The sequence below is a fragment of the Mesoplodon bidens genome (genome assembly GCF_964165515.1).
Source record: "Mesoplodon bidens genome assembly, chromosome: X".
In the NCBI taxonomy this organism is placed as follows: Eukaryota; Metazoa; Chordata; class Mammalia; order Artiodactyla; family Ziphiidae; genus Mesoplodon; species Mesoplodon bidens.
This window is the reverse complement of record NC_138163.1, coordinates 124,704,105-124,723,649: the sequence shown is the minus strand read 5'-3', so window position 1 is coordinate 124,723,649 and position 19,545 is coordinate 124,704,105. Positions and strand designations below refer to the sequence as shown.

General features: G+C 44.2%; 1 protein-coding gene across 12 annotated transcripts in view; it reads right to left on the bottom strand.

The window, feature by feature from the left end:
• The window catches only part of ADGRG2 (adhesion G protein-coupled receptor G2), a 115,736-nt gene extending 101,280 nt beyond the window's left edge, over nucleotides 1-14,456 (bottom strand). For 11 of the 12 annotated variants that reach the window (XM_081222822.1, XM_081222826.1, XM_081222829.1 and 8 more), the window contains exon 1: nucleotides 13,698-13,754. In XM_081222822.1, the coding sequence (XP_081078948.1) occupies nucleotides 13,698-13,723 (26 nt within the window). In that variant the 5' untranslated portion in view covers nucleotides 13,724-13,754. Of the gene's footprint in view, nucleotides 1-13,697; nucleotides 13,755-14,279 lie in introns of those variants that run through there. The other variant, XM_081222823.1, reaches the window with a different exon arrangement.
• Between the last annotated feature and the right edge of the window lie 5,089 nt (nucleotides 14,457-19,545).

The window sequence follows — 19,545 nt, the reverse complement described above, 5'->3', positions numbered from 1 at the left end:
AGTTCTAAAATGCACTCAGAAGTTTAAATTATGCCAAGGTTTGGATCCATTTCCAGTCTGGGGAAGAAGGCAGGAGGAGGGGGACAAGCTAAAGACACGGCTATGAGAAGCACTGATCATTGGTGCAAAGCTTGGAGAACAGGGGTGGTACGTCCCTGAAACTTAAAGTCAGGAGCCTCCATGCAGTAAACTGAAGGTCCAAGAAAGGACTCCTTGTCCCAAAGGGTTGGGCAGAGAACTCACAACAGAGAACCCGAGGGAAGGAGGCCTACGGAAAGGAGAATGGAAGTAGGAGGCAGCCAGGATGAGGGTTGCAGAGGCCACAGGATGTGCTCAGGGCTCTGAGGCAGAACTCAGAGATACATGCCCCTGGTCAGGAGTCAGAAAGGCAAGAATCAGCTCTGCTAGGGACCCCAGATATCAACTCTGTTGACAGTCCAGGAACACGGAAGCACGCTCTCCATGATCGGGCTTATTTCCAGCCATCTGAATGGTTGGTGTCATGCCAACAAAATAACTAGACAGTGGTGAAACCCCCCCTAGGACAAACCCAAGGGGCTCCCGTGTTTTCTTGTAATGGGGTTTTATTAAAACGAACAAAAGTACTTCCTGACTGTTGGCCTCAAAGAGCCTTGCCATAGTTTGGGTTCCTCCAGAAGGTAACTCTGAGGCAAAGATTCGAGAGCAAGCAATTTATTTAGGATGTGATCCCAGGACACAGGAGAACGGGGAAGTGAGACGGAGGCAGGAAGGCAGCTAATACAGGTGCGTCATCAAGCCAGTTACCACTGGGGGCAGCTGAATCTCAGTCCTGGGGAGCTCTGGGAGCCAATGCAGACTGCCCATCCGTCTCAGTGGTCCTGCTCATGGGCAAAGAGCTGGGCTCATTATCTACCAGCTTTCATCAGGCGCTGGCTGAGGGCTGCTCCGGGGTGGGCTGGGGATTGTTAATTCCCCAACACTCCAGGCTGCCACACAGGCGGGCAGAGAAATGCACAGCTAGTGGCTGGAAGGGGGCTGGTGTGTACCGCAGTGCTCGGCACCGGGATGTTAAACGGACACCCTCTGTGGAATGAATGAGGAAGTACAAAGCACTGAAGCCAGGAGAGAAGAGGGATTAAGTGTGTGTGCGCGCGCGCGCATATGGGCGGGGGTTGGGGTGTGTGTATGTTGGTTTGGCGTGCTTTTGAGGAGTACAGTCGTTTTTCTTCAGGTGTTCGGAATGTTTGAGGAGAGACTAGGTGAGGGGAGATTGAAAGGAGTTGCCACTTGAGATTTAAAGAAACGTCCAAAGAGCACGGGCTTTTGCGGCTCCAACGGAGACTGCACACACCTGGTTCTTCAGCCCGCACTGGGAGGCCAACCCGAGAGGCACTGGGGCAGGGATGTTTATCACCCCTGAATGGGCAACCGACCAAGGTCTCATGTAAACCCGGCTGTGCTCTAAAGCCTTGCTATTCAAAGTGTGGTCCCCCAAAAAGCAGGCATCTCCAGCCCCATCCCAGAACCCCAGAATCCGCATCTGCATTTCAACAAGCTCCCCAGCTGATTGATGTGTACATCTGAAAAGCAGTGCCATAGATAACAGGATTCACTAAGTGTTCTCTACATAAAGAGTACGTTCAGCGGCTGTGACTCCTACCAAAATCAAATGGAAGGTATTTGCTCGATTTCAGGCTATATTTGCTCTATTCAGTTTGTCGAGTTAACTTCAGATTTGCTGAATGGAATAAGTTAATGCAATCTGGGACAAAGGGAGATAATAATGTCAACCTGCGGACCTGCGTGTAATCACAACAAAATAAAGCTTATTTTAGTTTTTCAAAACCGCTTTCATTCACTTTGCTCTCCCCTTTTTCCCCCCTTGGCAAAATTAGGAATCAGTGCTTAATAAGCCTGTACCATTCCAAGACTATTCAGGTGGGTAAACCTTTGCCTCAATATCTGCAAAATACATTTGACAGTTCCAGGAGTGTTTTTCACTTCAAAATAATTACGTGTGTGTGTGTGTGTGTGTGTGTGTGTGTGTGTGTGTCTCACAGGAAAAAAGAAAGTCAAAATTCTTGAGATACTTAAAAATGACATTTTGATATAGGTAGCTGGTAAAGTAATAAATGAACATAGAAACACTCTTAGAGAAAAATTAAAGTAGAAAAACAACTGATGCTAAAACAATTCAAGTTATGAATAAAAAGCCTCAACACTGTATATGGATACAGATATGTAAATTGATGCAGAGGTGGTTACTAATCCTAATTGCATTCAGAGAATAACTGACAACCATGAAAATGAGTAGAAATATATCTGAAGCATTCTTTTAGGTACTGAAGGGGAACACAATATGACACCCCAAAATGTCTCTTTGGCATAAGAATTATCTTGAGGCTGATTATTTTTAAGAAACAGCACACAAAGGAGAAGCTCTGAAAACCGAGTAGAAGTTACCCTTTTGTAAGAGACATTTACATTTATAAGGGAAATCTCCACTTTAAAGTTATCTCCCTTTCTGTACCAGGAAGAGAAGGGTGACTCTAAAGCTCTAGAAACTCTTGTCAATGGAGAAGGCATGGACTTAAATATGCATAACAACCTTACCCTTGTTTACTGTATTTTTCCTGATAATTCCTATAACTGGCCTCCTCCACCACCGCCCCACAAAATCTCCTTTTGTCTTTAGCTGAAGATGGTGTTGAAGGTGGTGGGGCTTGGGCCATTTTGGGGAGTTACTCAGTTTTCGTGGGTCTCTCCTATGTATACAGAAGGTATATATGTTACTAAACTTGTTTGTTTTTCTCCTGTTAATCTGTCTTTTTATTACAGGGGTGTCTCAGCCAAGAACCTAGAAGGGTAGAGGGAATACAGCATTCACCGAGTAGTAATGCACACATGTGTTTATCAAAAGATATGTACAAGGGTGATCCTCATAACACTATTCATAAATGCCAAAAACTAGAAACAAACCAAAGGCCCATCAAGAGTAGAAAGGATAGGCCTTCCCTGGTGGCACAGTGGTTAAGAATCCGCCTGCCAATGCAGGGGACACAGGTTCGAGCCCTGGTCCAGGAAGATCCCACATGCCGCAAAGCAATTAAGCCCGTGCGCCACAACTACTGAGCCTGTGCTCTAGAGCCCACAAGCCACAACTACTGAGCCCGCGTGTCACAACTACTGAAGCCCGCGTGCCTAGAGTGCATGCTCTGCAACAAGAGAAGCCACTGCAATGAGAAGCCCGTGCACCGCAACAAAGAGTAGCCCCCGCTCACCGCAACCAGAGAAAGCCCGTGCACAGCAACGAAGACCCAATGCAGCCAAAAATAAAATAAATAAATTTATAAGAAAAAAAGTTCACAATGAATAAAAACCAAAATTAAAAAAAAATTTTAATATATATGTGATTAGAGCTACTAGAAATAATAAGGGAAATTTTTCAGTATGCAAGGAAAGTAGGATGTGTGTTTTCAGTAAAAGAAGGTATGAGGAATAGAAATACATTTTGCTAAGGGAAAAAAGTGGTAATTTTGTCCTAGAGCTGATTGCTTCTGGATGGGAAAGAAAATAAGGGATAAATTAATATGGATACAAAAAGTTGTGGAAGGTTTGTAAAAAAGGAACCCTGAGAAAAGTGTTTTGTGTATGGTCAGGGTTGGCTAAGATTAGATTGAATTTAATTAAGTAAATTGATTTTGTTATTAAAAGTAAGCTGGGGGCTTCCCTGGTGGCGCAGTGGTTGAGAGTCCGCCTGCCAATGCAGGGGACACGGGTTCGTGCCCCGGTCCAGGAAGATCCCACATGCCGTGGAGCGGCTGGGCCCGTGAGCCATGGCCGCTAAGCCTGCGCGTCCGGAGCCTGTGCTCCACAACGGGAGAGGCCACAACAGTGAGAGGCCCGCGTACCACACACACACAAAAAAGTAAGCTGGTACAAGACTGGAGTTTGGTTTTCCCTCTGTTAAGAAAACAAAGTTTTTTGGACTATTGAGCTGCTTTTGATATCAGAGTGTAAATTTTCTTTACCTTTTAAGTAATTTGTTGTTACATTCTGTATTTGCTTTTGAAATCTTTTATTGTCACTTTGGTTAAGTGAACAAGTATCGTTTCCCAGTGACCTATGTGTTTGACCAAGTGTTTTGAAACTTTTCAATATTTTTGACAAACTTCCCAAAGATCAAATTCTAATTAAAGTCCGTTGACCTCTAGCTAACTTTGAGTTTTCCAAAGAGCCCCTAAGGCATATCAAAGAGAAATATTAAACTAATTAGGCTTGCTTGGTATGTTAAATTACATAGGAAGCATTGTCAAATGAGGGATAAACCTTAAGTTATATTGTATGGGTAAATGTTATTAATATAGATATACTAGAAATTATATGGAATTCCTAAAATTTGAATACATTCTAGTAAAATGGTATCAGTCATAATTCTAGTTATCATCTTAAAATGTTGTATGTCACAGCAGTAATCAAGTTTCTTTGTCAATGGCATTGTAATCATGTGTTTAACCATGCCTTTTTAAGTTTTTTTGTCATTCATAGACGGTTATTGTTTTACTCTGATCCTTTTGCAAAAATGTTTCATCTTCAAGATTCATAGAAAGGACTTTTTGACAAGTACAGGTTTCTAATAACTTTCAGACCATACTGCTGAACAAGGTAAGAAATTTAAAGAATCCTAACAGAAAACCTGACGGCTTCCATAAAACTGTTAACAAAAAGGATTCGTTACATTGGACTGAGTGAACTGGTGAATATGATCATAATTTGCATGGTTTTTGTCTGAAATATTACTGGCTTTTAATCTGTGTTTTCCAGATATAAGGAAACCTTTCCCCTCAGGGTAATTTTGGCTTACAGCAACTTGGTAAATTATACCTTCGTAAGCGGAATCGAAACATTTATATTTTCTCTCTACCAAATCCCTCCAGAAATTGGAAACTCTTACGTTCCCAGAAGCCTTATCAGGTGAATAAGGAAGGTCACCTCCTGACTTGTACAAGAATCTCAAGATGTTTGGTGGACCTCAAGAAGAGAGGAATTCACCCAAATCTATACATATCACAGCCGGAATCTGGCTAGCCCTTGCCATGGATTTCCCAGCCTGGAGAGGCCTTTTAAAAGTTCGACCCGAGATTCCTTATGAAAAGTTCCAGCAGAGCCAATTTAAAAGAGCCTATTTGGTCAATTAGCCAGACTTATTCTGCAAACAAATGTCTTAATTTGGCTATATTTGGTAGAAATTAGGATAATTTTAGAGAGAAAAAGATGGTTTCAGTGAGTATTAAATTCTAGGTTTGTTAATTGAGGTCTGTATTTACTGCTTAAGACTCACTTCCCAGATAGCTCCTTGTTGTTACGTTATATTATTGGAAAGTTTAATTGAATTATTAAAAGAACACTCGAAGTTTGTTTCTGAAGCTTATCACAGCAATCTATCTTTGGATGAAGATCAGATGCCCCGTGACCTGCAACCAGGAGATTATGCATACCGGAAAAGGCATCATTTAAAGGACTGTCTCCAACCTAGATAAAAGGACCCTTATCAGGTACTATTAACTAGCTCGCACGCAGAGAAACTGAAGGGAATTGACTCTTGAATTCATATTTCCCACTTAAGAAGGGCCTTTGCATTGGACTGATATATAGAAAGACCTGCTGACCCCCAAATGATACCCATATCAGGACAAGAAAAAGACAACAGCAGTGGTAGGCAGATGACCCAAGAATCTGGATCAGGCTTGTTAAGATTCATCCTACTAATCAGGCTTGTAAGATCCATCCTACTAATTCAACTGAACTGTCTACCAAATGTTGGTCTCCTTATCAACATTGAAAGTAATTGTTTTACTTCTAACCATAACATTACATGTTTATAAAGATCAGGAATTGTGTATGCTCCTTGCTCCTACGAGCACTGTGGTTGAGAACACAGGCTCTAGGTCCATCCACATTGCTGCAAATGGCAGAGTTTTATTCTTTTTCATGGCTGAGTAATATTCCTCTGTGTGTGTGTGTGTGCGTGTGTGTGTATGTATACGCACACCACTTCTTTATCTATTCATCTGTTGATGGTCAGTGAAATAAATCAGACAGAGAAAGACAAATATGGTATGATATCACTTATATGTGGAATCTAAAAAATAATACAAATGAATGTATATAGCAAAACAGAAAAGACTCACAGATATAGAAAACAAACTAGTGGTTACAACTGGGGAGAGGGAAGAGGGAGGGGCAAGTTAGGGGTATGGGATTAAAAGATACAAACTACTACGTATAAAATAGATAAGCAAAAAGGATGTAGTGTATAGCACAGGGAATTATAGCCATTACCTTGTAATAACTTTTAATGGAGCATAATCTGTAAAAATACTGAATCGCTATGTTATACACCTGAAACTAATATGATATTGTAAATCAGCTATACTTCAATAAAAAAACAAAAATAAAACACAGGCTCTGAAATCAGATGGTCTGTGTTCAAACCCTGGATCTACTACTGCTTACCATTTGCATGACCTTGGACAAAGTATTTAACCTCTCCGTGCTTCAGTTTCCTCCTCTGTAAAATGATAATAATAGTACCTGCCCCAAGAGGATGGGAGGGTTAAATGAGTTAATATATGTAAATTGAGCACTGCCTGCCCAATAAATATTAGCTGTTAGTTATCATTATTATTATCAGAGTCAGAAATGTAGTGGACACCAGATGTCTGTTGATTAATGACTTACATTAAAATATACTCTAAAAATAAATAAATTAAAAATAATAATAAAATATACTCTATGCTTAACCTAAAGAAATTTCCACACCAAAACTGAATTTGAATTTCTCTTAGGATTAGTGCCTGATTTCTTCTAGATTCTAGGTGCACTCATTCATCCATTCAACAAATATTTATTGAGCACCTACTATGTCCCACTGTTCTAGGTCCTGAAAATACAACTGTGAGCAAGATACACAAAGTCCCTGCCCTCCTGTATTCTAGCAGGGAAAAAAAGGACACGGAATCAGTGAACGAATAACTAAATAATATAACTGCAGATAATAGTGTTACAAGAAAACAAAAGTGGGATGAGGGGGTGGACATTTATAGTGGTAGGTGAGGAATGCTGATTTAGAATGAGGGTTAGAGAAGACCCAAATGAAACAGAGGGACAAGTTATGTGATTATCTGGTGAAATGGTGCTCCAGGCAGGTAGCACCGCAAATACTAAAGCTGGGAAGCAGGAAAATGCTTGGCTTGGGTGATGAATAGCAAGAAGGCTGGTGTATCTGGAGAAGTGTGGGAAGATTGAGATAAAAGTCATATAGGGCCTCAGAGGCTACAGGGAGCAGCTGGGGGGTTAGTGTAAATGTGGCAGAGGCTGTTAGAGGTTTTGAACAGTGGATTTACAAGACTGCCTTTACTGGCAATTCTCTGGGGTCAAGAGTGGGTGCTGGGAGACTGGGTTAGAGGCTATATCCTAATTCAAGAGAAAAATCTGGGTAGCTACCACTATCTCAGGGTATTAAAAATGAACTCACTTTGTATCATAACAGGGTCTGATATAAAATGAATCTGTCCTGGACACAGTTCAGCAGTTTGGGGGCTTAGAACCTAAATGAACAGTTTTACAAAACAGGGTTATATGAAAGAGTGTCAAATCAATGCAGAGGGTCATGATCATCATTTTTAAATGAAGTAGAACAGATGGAAGAGAACTGAAATTTTCAGAATACACTGCACAGAGGAAAAATGCATAATACTTTGTGAGATTCCGTTTCAATTATATACAGGTATGTTCATACTGGGTTGAGATCTAAACTTTTCACTGTGAATGGTGGGCAGGAAGGTTTGAAAAACACTACAAAAAGCTACCTTATCTTACTTATACATAAGATATTTATTTATATATAAACTGTTCCTTTATTCTCTCCCTTCCTCGCTGTACCTGGCATCCCCCCCAAATGAGAACATTATAAAAAAAGCTCCAAAGGTAGTTTCTTCCTAGTCTAAATAAAATGAATTGACTTCTGCTACACTATCTTCTTCTCCAGGGAAGAAGATCAAAATATGACCTCCCAAAGCTGGGAAGACTGACTCACCTCTAAACTGTTAGGCTTTCAATGAAAACAAAAATAAATACCAAGCAGAACAAGAAATTTTAAAATTAAATTTTAGAACATTTCAAAGCTAAAAATGGAAAGAAAATCTCCTGAAGGAACTAATAAGGGTAACTGCCAGAACTCCACAGCAAGCAGAATACCTAGTGGTGAGCTATGAGAAGCGTTCCCACCTGAGTCAGATACTACTCCTCAACACTGCTCTACAGAGCAGCCTAGCCACTAAGGAGACCAGACAAACGGAGGAAAAAATATTGGGGGCGGGGAGGGGCCCCTATACCATTGCCATTTGCAGCCCGTTTGATTGTCGACCTTGAAAATTCAAGAAAATTGACTGAAAAACTATGAGAACTAATGAAAGTTCAGTAACATGGCTTGAATATGCTAGACCTACAAAAAAATTTAAAAATCTGTCTATACAATAGTATAGTCACAACAAAATAAAATGGGGGGCGGCTTCCCTGGTGGCGCACTGGTTAAGAATCCGCCTGCCTTCCCTGGTGGTGCAGTGGTTGAGAATCCGCCGGCCGATGCAGGGGACGCGGGTTCGTGCCCTGGTCTGGGAAGATCCCACATGCCGCGCAGCGGCTGGGCCCCTGAGGCATGGCTGCTGAGCCTACGCGTCTGGAGCCTGTGCTCCGCAACGGGAGAGGCCACAACAGTGAGAGGCCCCCGTACAGCAAAAAAAAAAAAAAAAAAAAAGAATCCGCCTGCCAATGCAGGGGACCCGGGTTCGAGTCCTGGGCCGGGAAGATTCCACATGCCACGGAGCAACCAAGCCCGTGCGCCACAACTACTGAGCCTGTGCTCTAGAGCCTGCGAGCCACAACTACTGAAGCCTGCGCACCTAGAGCCCATGCTCCACAATAAGAGAAGCCACCGCACGGCAATGAGAAGCCCACGCACCGCAACTAAAGAAAGCCCACGCAGCAAGGAAGACCTAAAGCAGCCCATAAATAAATAAATAAATAAATAAATAAATAAATAAATAAATAAAATAAAATGGGCAAAAAAGGATACAATTTCTAAAAGCAATACAAATTACAAACAAAACAGTCTAGGAATTCACCTAACAAGAATGTGTGGGACTTCCCTGACAGTCCAGTGGTTAAGACTCCAAGCTTCCAATGCAAGGGGTGCAGGATCCATCCCTGGTTGGGGAACTAAGATCCCACATGTCACGCACTGTGACCAAAAAATAAAAAAAGAAACAAAAAAAATTTAAAAAAACAACAACACAATACCCTCTTATTAAAAAAAAAAGAATGTGTAACACCTACACAGTGTGGTATAGGCATAAGGACAGATGTACAGATCGATGGAACAGAAGAGAGTTCAAAATTAAACCCACACATACTCAGTAAATTCATTTTTGACAAAGGGGCCAAGGGGATACAATGAGGGAAAAGTACAGTCTTTTCAACAAATAGTGTTGCAACAATTGGCAACTATCTATATGGAAAAGAGTGAACCTTGACGCATACAAAAATTAACTCAAAATGAAGTCGTGGGACTTCCCTGGTGGTGCAGTGGTTAAGAATCCGCCTGCCAATGCAGGGGACACAGGTTCGAGCCCTGGTCCAGGAAGATCCCACATGCCACAGAGCAACTCAGCCCATGCGCCACAACTACTGAGTCTGCACTCTAGAGTCCATGAGACACAATTACTGAGCCCACACGCCACAACTACTGAAGCCCGTGCACCTGAAGCCTGTGCTCCACAACAAGAGAGGCCACCGCAATGAAGAGTAGCCCCCGCTCGCCACAACTAGAGAAAGCCCGCGTGCAGCAATGAAGACCCAACACAGCCAAAAATAAATTAATTAATTAAAAAAAATGAAGTCATAAACCTACATATAAAAGATAAAACTATAAAATGTCTAGATGATGGCACAAGAGAAAATCTTGGTAAATGTGAGGTAGACAAAGATTTATCAGACAGGTTACTAAAAGTGCTATTCATAGAAGAAAAAAAACCTGATAAATTAGACCTTAACAAAATTTAAAACTTGTGCTCTTCAAAAAAAAAAAAAATCATTAATTCCACTTATATGAGTCAACTAAATATGAGTCAACTAAAATAGTCAAACTCACAGAAACAGAGAGTAGAATGGTGGTTGCCAGGGGCTGGAAGGAGGGGGAAATGGGGAACTGCTGTTCAAAGGGTACAAAGTTTCAGTCACGCAAGATGAAAAAGTTCTAGCTATCCACTGTACTACACCATGCCTATAGTTCACAATACTGTATTGGACACTTCAAAATTTGTTAAGAGGGTAAACCTCATGTTAGGTATTCCCTAGCACAATTTTTTTTAAAAATAAAGAAAATGAAAAGGCAAGCCACAGACTAAAAGCAAATGTTTGCAATACATATATCTGACAGAGAACTTGTGTGCAAATGTATGCAGAACTTTTACGATTCAATAATGACACACAATACAATAAAAAAAAAACAGACATTTCATAGAAGAAGATATACAAATGACCAAAAAGCATACAAAATGATGCTCAACATCATTAGTTATCAGCGAAGCGCAAACTAAAACGACAGAGATGCCACCACAACCTACTGGAATGGCTGGAATAAAATAAGCTGACAATACCAAGGGCTGGCAAGGATGCCAAGCAACAGGACCCCTCATACATCGCTGGTGGGAGTGCACGCTGGTGTAGCCACTTCGGAAAAGTTCAGCAGTTTCTTATCAAGTTAAATTTACCACACAAAACAGCAATCCTACTTCTAGGTATTTACTGGAGTGAAATGAAAACTTATGTTCACACAGAAAGCTGTATGTGAACGTTTACATTGGCCCTATTCATAATCACCAAAAGTTGGTAAATGGACAAACTGTGGAATATTACTCAGCAATAAAAAGGAACAAATTACTGATTCACACAACACGGGTGACTCTCAAATGCATTATGCCAGGTGAAAGGAGCCAGACTCACAAGGCTACATCATGTATGAATCCATTCACAGGACATTCTGTAAAAGACAAATTTATAGGGACAGAAAACAAATCAGTGGTTGCCGGGGGCTGAGAGTGGCGGAAGGGGTTGACTACAAAGCGTCAATAAGGAACTTTCTGGAGTGATGGACTTCTTCTATATCTTGACCATGGTGGTGGTTACATGACTACATGTATTTGTCAAAGCTTACAGAACGGTACACTAAAAAGGGTGAATGTTATTGTAAATAAACTGTACTTCAATTTTTTAAACATCTTTAATGGAGTATAATTGCTTTACAATTGTACTTCAATTTTTAAAACATGGAATCGGCTCAAGAATTAAGCAGATTTATAAAATGGAACACACTGTTCACAGACTTTGATTGAGGGGATTTATTTTATGACAGTTTTTCCCAAATGTTTACCCCATTTCTTAACGTCCAACATCTCCCACCGCACACCACAACCCCCAGATAATTTCCATGGGGATTAAAGACCCATGTATTTTTAACACCATGAACATTTTAGCAGAAAAACTGTTTTCCTCTATCTTGAGGTAGCGAAGGCCTTTCTCAGTGAGGCATAAAAGGCGGCTCCCAGGTTTTTACTAAAGGCAGAATCTCTCCTTTCTATCTTCAGAATTATTACCACCACAGAAATGCATTCTTCCCCTCCCGCCCACCCCCAGCTCTCTCTTTCTTTTTCAATGTAATGGTGCTCTTCCCAGTTTGTAGCGTGTATTTGAACTGACTTGGCACTCTCAGGCAGCAAAATGGAAAAATGTGTTTGTCAGTTTCATGAACGCTGTGAAAGCACTAGGAACCTCACGGTGATGTCCCCCTCGCCGAGTCCCCAACCAGCCTCAGGCACACCACAGCCACACTGGAGCACCCAGAATGACCACGTTAGCCGTGGAAGTGCAGCTTCCTTACTGGCTCTCCCTAACACCTGGGCAAACTCACTTTGCCATTTCTGGAAGGCTGCTCATGGTACCAGAAACACAGCAGCTCTCCTTTGCCTGCCAAACCCGCCAATGAAATGCCATTTCCCAGGCTTTTTCCTCCCTCTGCTGAACAAAATCATACCCATAATTAAAGTTCCTTTTTTTTTTCTTTTCTGTGTCTCCAACATTTATTTATTTTTTCTCTAGAAAAGTACACACACCTGGAATCTGTGGGTTTGGGGCAAGAATTCCTCACAAAAAACACTAATGCTGGCCCTGCATTTCTTTAGTGTTTTTCAATAGCAAAGTCTGCTCTATCCCCCTTTTAATGAAAGTCACCTTGCAGGGATGTGGGAATGATAAAAGCAGAGGGAATCCGATAGGGGCTGGCGTCGCACTGAGGCCCTGTAAAGCAATACCCCTGAACAGCTTCAAAATTTGGCCACTTTTTATTTTCCAGCTTTGCATTTGAGCTGAAAAAAGCAGCCAATTTAGCAATGTCCAGCTCATTTTAGATCTTAAGTAAGCAAAACTTTGGGACACTAAAACTCCCCAAATCATTTGAAAATAGCACACGCCTTTGTCACTCAATTCACAAACTATTACAACATCGAACTTAATTGTATTAATAATTAAGCTCTTGGGGCTTCCCTGGTGGTGCAGTGGTTGAGAGCCTGCCTGCCGATGCAGGGGACACGGGTTCGTGCCCCGGGTCCGGGAAGATCCCACATGCCGCGAAGCGGCTGGGCCCGTGAGCCATGGCCGCTGAGCCTGCGCGTCCGGGGCCTGTGCTCCGCAACGGGAGAGGCCACAACAGTGAGAGGCCCGCGTGCCGCCAAAAAAAAATTAAATAAATAAATAAATAAATAAGCTCTTAATAAATTATTAATATTATTTTTAAAATAAATATTGTCATACCATGTAGAACTGAAATTATACTCATAGGCTCATCTCTTAAGATAGCTGAAAAGAAGTTGAGAAAGATGGAAGGAACTGCAACATCTGGATAGTCTTTGCTTAACAAACCTTCACTCTCCATCACCCACCAGCTCCGAACACTGATCAAAGAAATGGGTCCTTTTTCTGCCTACGGATCAGCTACATAATTTATGGGGCTTAGTGCAAAATAAAAATGCGAAATTATTCAGAATTTCGACGGCAACAGCAGAACATTAAACCAAATACAGGTTGCATGCCCATGAAGCCAGCTCTACTATCAGATAATGTATTTGGCTGGTAACCCAGTAAGAGTAAAGCATTTTGCTACTAAATGAGCAGCAATCGTTTTAATGTATGTATTTGGGGTGGAGGTGGGATTGTAAACTCTTAGGACCTCCTCTCCCAATGTCCCAGTTTTCCTAAGGTTTTCAGCCTGTTGGACAAAAAGTATTTCTGCAGGGCCTGCCGTGTAAAGTGTGATCCATGAAGCAGCAGCAGCAGCATCTGAGAGCCTGTCAGAAATGCAGACTGTCGGGCCCCACCCCGGCCGGACCTACTGAATCAGAATCTGTATTTTTACAAGATCCCCAGGGAATTCACGTGGACGGTACATACAAATAAGTGTCACTGTCGAAGCAGCCACGGAAAAAACCTCTGCTGCCTGCCTCATCTGGCTCTCAGGAGGCCGTCAGCGCTCTCTCTCCTCACCTGAAACGTATATAGATCCGGAGCCTTGAAATGGCAAGTCCCTGTCGAAAAGCGCTCACCCGAGACCTCCAGTCTCCTGTCCCATCCTCAGGCTCCTGGCTGCCGCTCCATCCCGCCGCGCCCTTAGCCACCTGCTCTGCGTCCAGACAGACGCTGCCGCGCCAAGCCGTCTGGGGCCCGGGTCGCGTCCGCGCTCCGCAGGCTCCGCCGCCTCCACTGCGCGGCGCGGCAAACTGAGTCCCCACCAGGCGGGTCTCGAAGACCGCCCGCGCGAATAAAGCTCGTGGCTCTTTTTCGCGGAGGGGTGGGGAGAGCTGGAGCCCGTGCTAAGCTTTTGGATACACACGCCCCTCTCCCTCGGAGAACGCGTCGCCAGAGCCCCCTTTCCCACGGCGCGCACTCTCCCACGGTCGGTGTGCCAGCTCCCGGAGCTCGGCCCTCAGCCTCCGCCTTTCAGGGCGGCCCAGGGCCCCGGCTCAGAGCCGCAGTCGGGCGGAGGGAGCGTTCGCCCCGCCGTGCCGTCGCACTTCAGGTCCAGGCGCTGCGCCCGAGCCGCCCGCGCTGGTCGCCAGCTCCGCGGCTCCCCGGCCGGGTCTCAGGAACCCGAGGAAGACAGACCCATCCCGGCGCCGCGCGCTTACCTGCCGGTCCCCGCCGACGGGCTGGCTGCTGGCGCCCTCCAGCCCTCCTTTTTCCCTTTCGCTCGGGCCGCGGCCCTACTCCTCCCTCCCGCGGGCTGGGCACCGCCCCCGCCGCTCCCGGACGGCTGGCCGGCCTGCTCTTCAGCGGCCCAGCGCGGCGTGGCGCGTCCGGCGCGTCCGGCGCTCGGCAGCTGCGAGGCTGGACGCGGAGGTGGAGAGCGGGCGGGACGCGGAGGTGGGGAGCGGGCGGGACGCGGAGGTGGGGAGCGGGCGGGGCGCGGAGGGGGGAGGGTGTGAGCGAGTAGCTCGACCGCCCGAAGACGGGGGGAGTTCCTGGCTGCGGGGCGGGGAGAGAAGTAGGGTCCGCGGGCCGAGCGGCCCACCCCACCCTGCGGAGGCCCGCGTGGCGCTTCTGGACTCCCTGGACCGCGAACACCTCCGCTGCCCCGCGTCCGGTTCGGCGTGCTCCTAGGGGCCTCCAGTCTCCACACCCAGCCGCTCACCTTTAGGGGTCGCCCTGGTACCCAAATGCGTATCCCACCACTTTGAGCACCGTGCACTGTGATGGGTGGGAACCCCGAGGTCGCCCCTCTGCCACAATATTCCCGATGCAGAGGTCAGACCGCTTGGAGGGGGATTTGGAGAGGTCGGTAAAAGGAAAGGGTCCTGAGAACGAATTCGGTTCCATGGTTACCTGGTACACCAGATACCTAGAAACTGGGATCCCCAGCGCTCTGACTGCTGGGGGGTGGGGGGTAGTATATGAAGTGAGTTGTCCCTGGTCCCCTCTACCTTTTCTGTCAGCATCTCCTTCCTCTGCACATTCTAGAATAAAAACTAGATCCGGATAAGATTTACAGATCACCTAACCAGCTTGTCAAAAGTACCCAGTGTTACAGATGGGAAAACCGAGGCCCAGGGGAACGTAGCTTGGTTCTACGGTAAGAATTGGTTGTAGAGGCCAGGGGGGAAAGCGCTCTGAATTCCCTCTCTGGCCCCTTTTACACCATCCCCACACTACCCTCTCCAGCCCTCCTCTTTGTAGTCAACTAACTCCAATATTTGCAAGATGCTTTATCACTTTCAAAGCACCATTCTCTTTCTTTCGTTAAAATCTACAGGAGAATATTCCATTTTTCTTTACCAGTAAAACAAAATTCTAGATTCTGAATTGCATTCAGAGCTTTGGAGAGGATGTTTATAAAGTGCAGATTTGCAGAGCACACCCCTGTCTGGCTCTGCCATATTAAACACAACACCCGTGAGATATATACTCCGCTCTGCAGGAGGGGGTTGATTTTGTTTTGCAAACACCAGTTTATTAACACTCACAACATTCTAGCTAGATAAATGAATGGAAAGGGTTGGGTTAAGGGGGAGTGGACGGCAGGAAGCTCACCCAGGTTACATAACAAGTTGGAGGCAGAACTGTGATGAAGAGTAAAATAGTATATTTTAATAGATTGAATGCTATTCCAAAGGGTTAAATTGTTTCCATTTGCATTCACTTAACACTTGCATATGTTAGAAAAGACTTCACATTGTATAGAGCCACCAGAAATCTCATACACTGCTATTTGGCAGAATCGATTAAAACTGAGCACACAACTACCTGATGTCCCAATTCCCCTCCTACGTATATACTCAACAGAAATGAGTGCCTATGTCTACCAGAGGAAAGGAACGAGAATGTTGATAGCCATATATTTGTAACAGCCCCAGATTGGAAGCTACCCAAATGTGCATCAGCAGTAGAATGGATTGAAAACATTGCAGTGGTATAGTCTCAAAATGGAATACCAGACAGTGAATGCACAAGCCACTGCCACGCTGAGCGTAGATGGACTTCATAAGCAATATTGAGCGAAGGAAGTCAGGCACAAAAGCATACATAGTATGTGGTTCCATTTATACAAAGTATAAAACAGGCAAAACCAATCTGTGAAGTTAGAAGTCAGAATGGTGGTCATTGGGGAGTTGATGACTGGAAGCATCAACCATTATAAGGATGATAAGAAGGATTTATGGGGTACAGGTAATGTTTCTTGATCTGGGTGCTACTTACATGGATCTGTTAAGTTTGTGAAAATTCATTGAGCTGCTCACCTATCATATGTGTACTTTTCTTTATGTATGTTTTACTTCAATAAAAAGTTAATATATGTAGAGCTCATATTAAAAGTTGCTTGACCTAGAGGGGTGGGATAGGGAGGGTGGGAGGGAGACGCAAGAGGGAGGAGATATGGGGATATATGTATATGTATAGCTGACTCACTTTGTTATACAGCAGAAACTAACACACCATTGTAAAGCAATTATACTCCAATAAAGATGTTAAAAAAGGGGGGGGGGGCTTCCCTGGTGGCGCAGTGGTTGAGAGTCTGCCTGCCGATGCAGGGGACACGGGTTCGTGCCCCAGTCCGGGAAGATCCCACATGCCGCGGAGTGGCTAGGCCCGTGAGCCATGGCCGCTGAGCCTGTGCATCCGGAGCCTGTGCTCCACAACGGGAGAGGCCACAACAGTGAGGCCTGCATACCGCCAAAAAAAAAAAAAAAAAAACATAGCAGGTAACAAGGTCAATCTAAACTCCAGGGGTAGTGCCAAGAGTTGGCATGGGGTCTTTTGGGCCCCCATAGTCTCCATCAACACTCCAACACCCCAAATAAAAGGCATCTAACAAAAACAGTGTACTATATACACAAAACAAGAAAAGTCCCCTAGCCAACACGGCCCCCACTTCCCACAAAATTGTAATCAGCTTACCAAGTTTGAATTTCCCTTTTATAGAAATTCTGGAGCTACCACTGCTCAGAAATCCTTTCTGGTTTAAGTCATTCATTCATTCAACAAACATTTGTTTTTAATGCCTACAGTATCAGTGAGGATATCCTAGGTTATGCTGCAGTAACAAACAACTCTCAAAATCTCTATGGCTAATGCAACAAAGGTTTATGTCTTACACTGTGTTGTCATTATAGGTTGGAACGGGGAGCTCTACTTCCTCCAGTCACTCAGGGATCCAGGCTGACTGAGGAGCCACCTTCTCAAACACGGCTGGTTGCTGAGCTAGAAGGAAAAGAGAGTTCTGGACCACAAGCATTTCAGTGCTGCAGCCCAGAAGTGATGTGCAACACTTCTGCTCCCAACTCGTCAGCTGGAACTGTTCACATAGTTGCACCCAGGCACAGAGGGCCGAGAAATGCAGCCCTACAAGGACCTAGGAAGTGGAGAGGTAGTTCATCATACTTGATGAACTGCACTGATGACTATCCCATCTACTATGTGCCAGACTCTGGGCAGGATGAAGATGGACAAGAGGTGATCCCAGCCCTCCAGGCACTCACATTCAGACCAGAGAAGTCTCTGGTGATGTGATCTTATCCTCTGTGGTGTCGGCTGTGGTGGATTTAGGTGAGAAACCAGTCACTGCCGATGTGAGTGAAGTCACCGTGTGATACAACAAAATTTTCTCCAGGACATTGCGCTAGTTGTGATGGTGGTGAACCTATTGCACAATGGAAGAGATAAGTAAATCACACACTGTCGTGGGAGGCAAAAAGACTCTCTCTTGTTGAAATACTGAATGAAGACAGTTGGACAGATTGTCATTCTGTTCAATGAAAATTACAAATGGAAGTTTAATGAACAATGAAACCAGACTTTGGCCTCGACCAAGATGAGGATGGTGGGACCAGCCCTTCCAGAGAATGTGTTCCAGTTTGGGAGGAACTGAGTGTGGCCCCCTGCCAACACAAATAACCAACCAGAAAATCCAGAGGAAACTAAATGCATCCCAGTAGATCTGCACACTGGCATTAGCTTGTGCGACTCACCACCACCCTGCCTGCAGAGAGCAGCCTTGGCATTGGGGTAGAGATGGGGGGGCGGTGAGGAAGACGAACCCCTTGGGTTCTTCAGTAGAACACAGGGGACAACACTTTGGGCCAGGCCTCATCCAACTCAGTCCTAACTGAAGGTCTCTGACCCCCTTCCTGTTGTTTCTTGGAGGAACCCATGAAGTCCTCCTGGCCATGAAATTTTAAACCAAATCTCTCAGTTTACCTGTGTCTGAAACCACAGGGTATATTTCAGGGGAAAACCCTGGACATACACAGCCCTGTGACACCCTAGTTTGTCTCCTATGTTCATTTTCTCCCTTGAGGAAGATACTTTGAGACTATACAAATATCCTGTTTCTCTTCAAACCTTCTTCCATTAATTTTAGCATCCATCAGTGGATCACACTTGCAACGATGATTACTGTGGTGTTCTAACAGTGCTTTTCCATTTCTTCCATTCATTCCTTCTACATTAATTCATTGGAACTCTTCTATAGGGAAGAGCTGTATCTTCTCTCCCATTTCTTTACTTATTCAATTATTTATTTATATCATTATGGACTCACGGGTAATTACTTTAGTCTGGTTTATTATCCAATGCTATCATTATTTATTTTGTTGTCAACTTGTCTTGGCTTCAGTCACTGGGAGTTCTTTCAGGCTGGTTCCTGCGTTCCATTCTTTTTGGAGCACTTTCTTACTTTCTGGAACTACAATACATTCTGGGCTCATCTTGTGTATTACTCCTTTTTTTTCATTTCACTTAAGAAGATTACTTAAGTCCCCCTCCTTTTTAAAAAAAATTAGTTGTGTATTTTTAGTCAATTCACCACCTGGGGACCCAGTGCATGAAGTAATGCTCCATTTTATTTGTCCTAAATTGCTTTTTCCCAAGTTATAACAGTTATTCTAGCTGGGTCTAGTGTTTGAGAACTTGGTGAAAAAAAAAATGCCTGTTAACTAAATACGTCCTTCATCATCCTAGAATATTTCTGGTATGCCCATTGGCCCCATACTTCCTTGGTCTCATAACTTCTTTGTAGTTATGACATTTTTGGCTATAAGTACAAGAAACCACAAATCCAACTGGCTTAAATCATAAGGAAATGTGTTATTTCAGGGAACAGGCACAGTGCAAGCATTCTGGCTCCTTTTCACTGTGATCCTTTCAGCTCTGCCCGCAGCCTAGTTTCCCTCATGGTCGGCAAGGAAGGCAACCTCACTCGTGTCCATCAAAAGGGGTAAAGGAAGGAGCAGGGTCCTAGAAAGTTTAGGAAAGGAAAAAAACCTTCCTTCAACTGTAGCTTCAATAGCCTTCTCTTCAGTCTGACTTGGGCCAACTTAAATCACATGACTCCCTTTGGACCAGTTCAGCTGCCAGGGGAACGCCAGACACTGACTGGCTTAAACCTGGATTCAGGAAGCA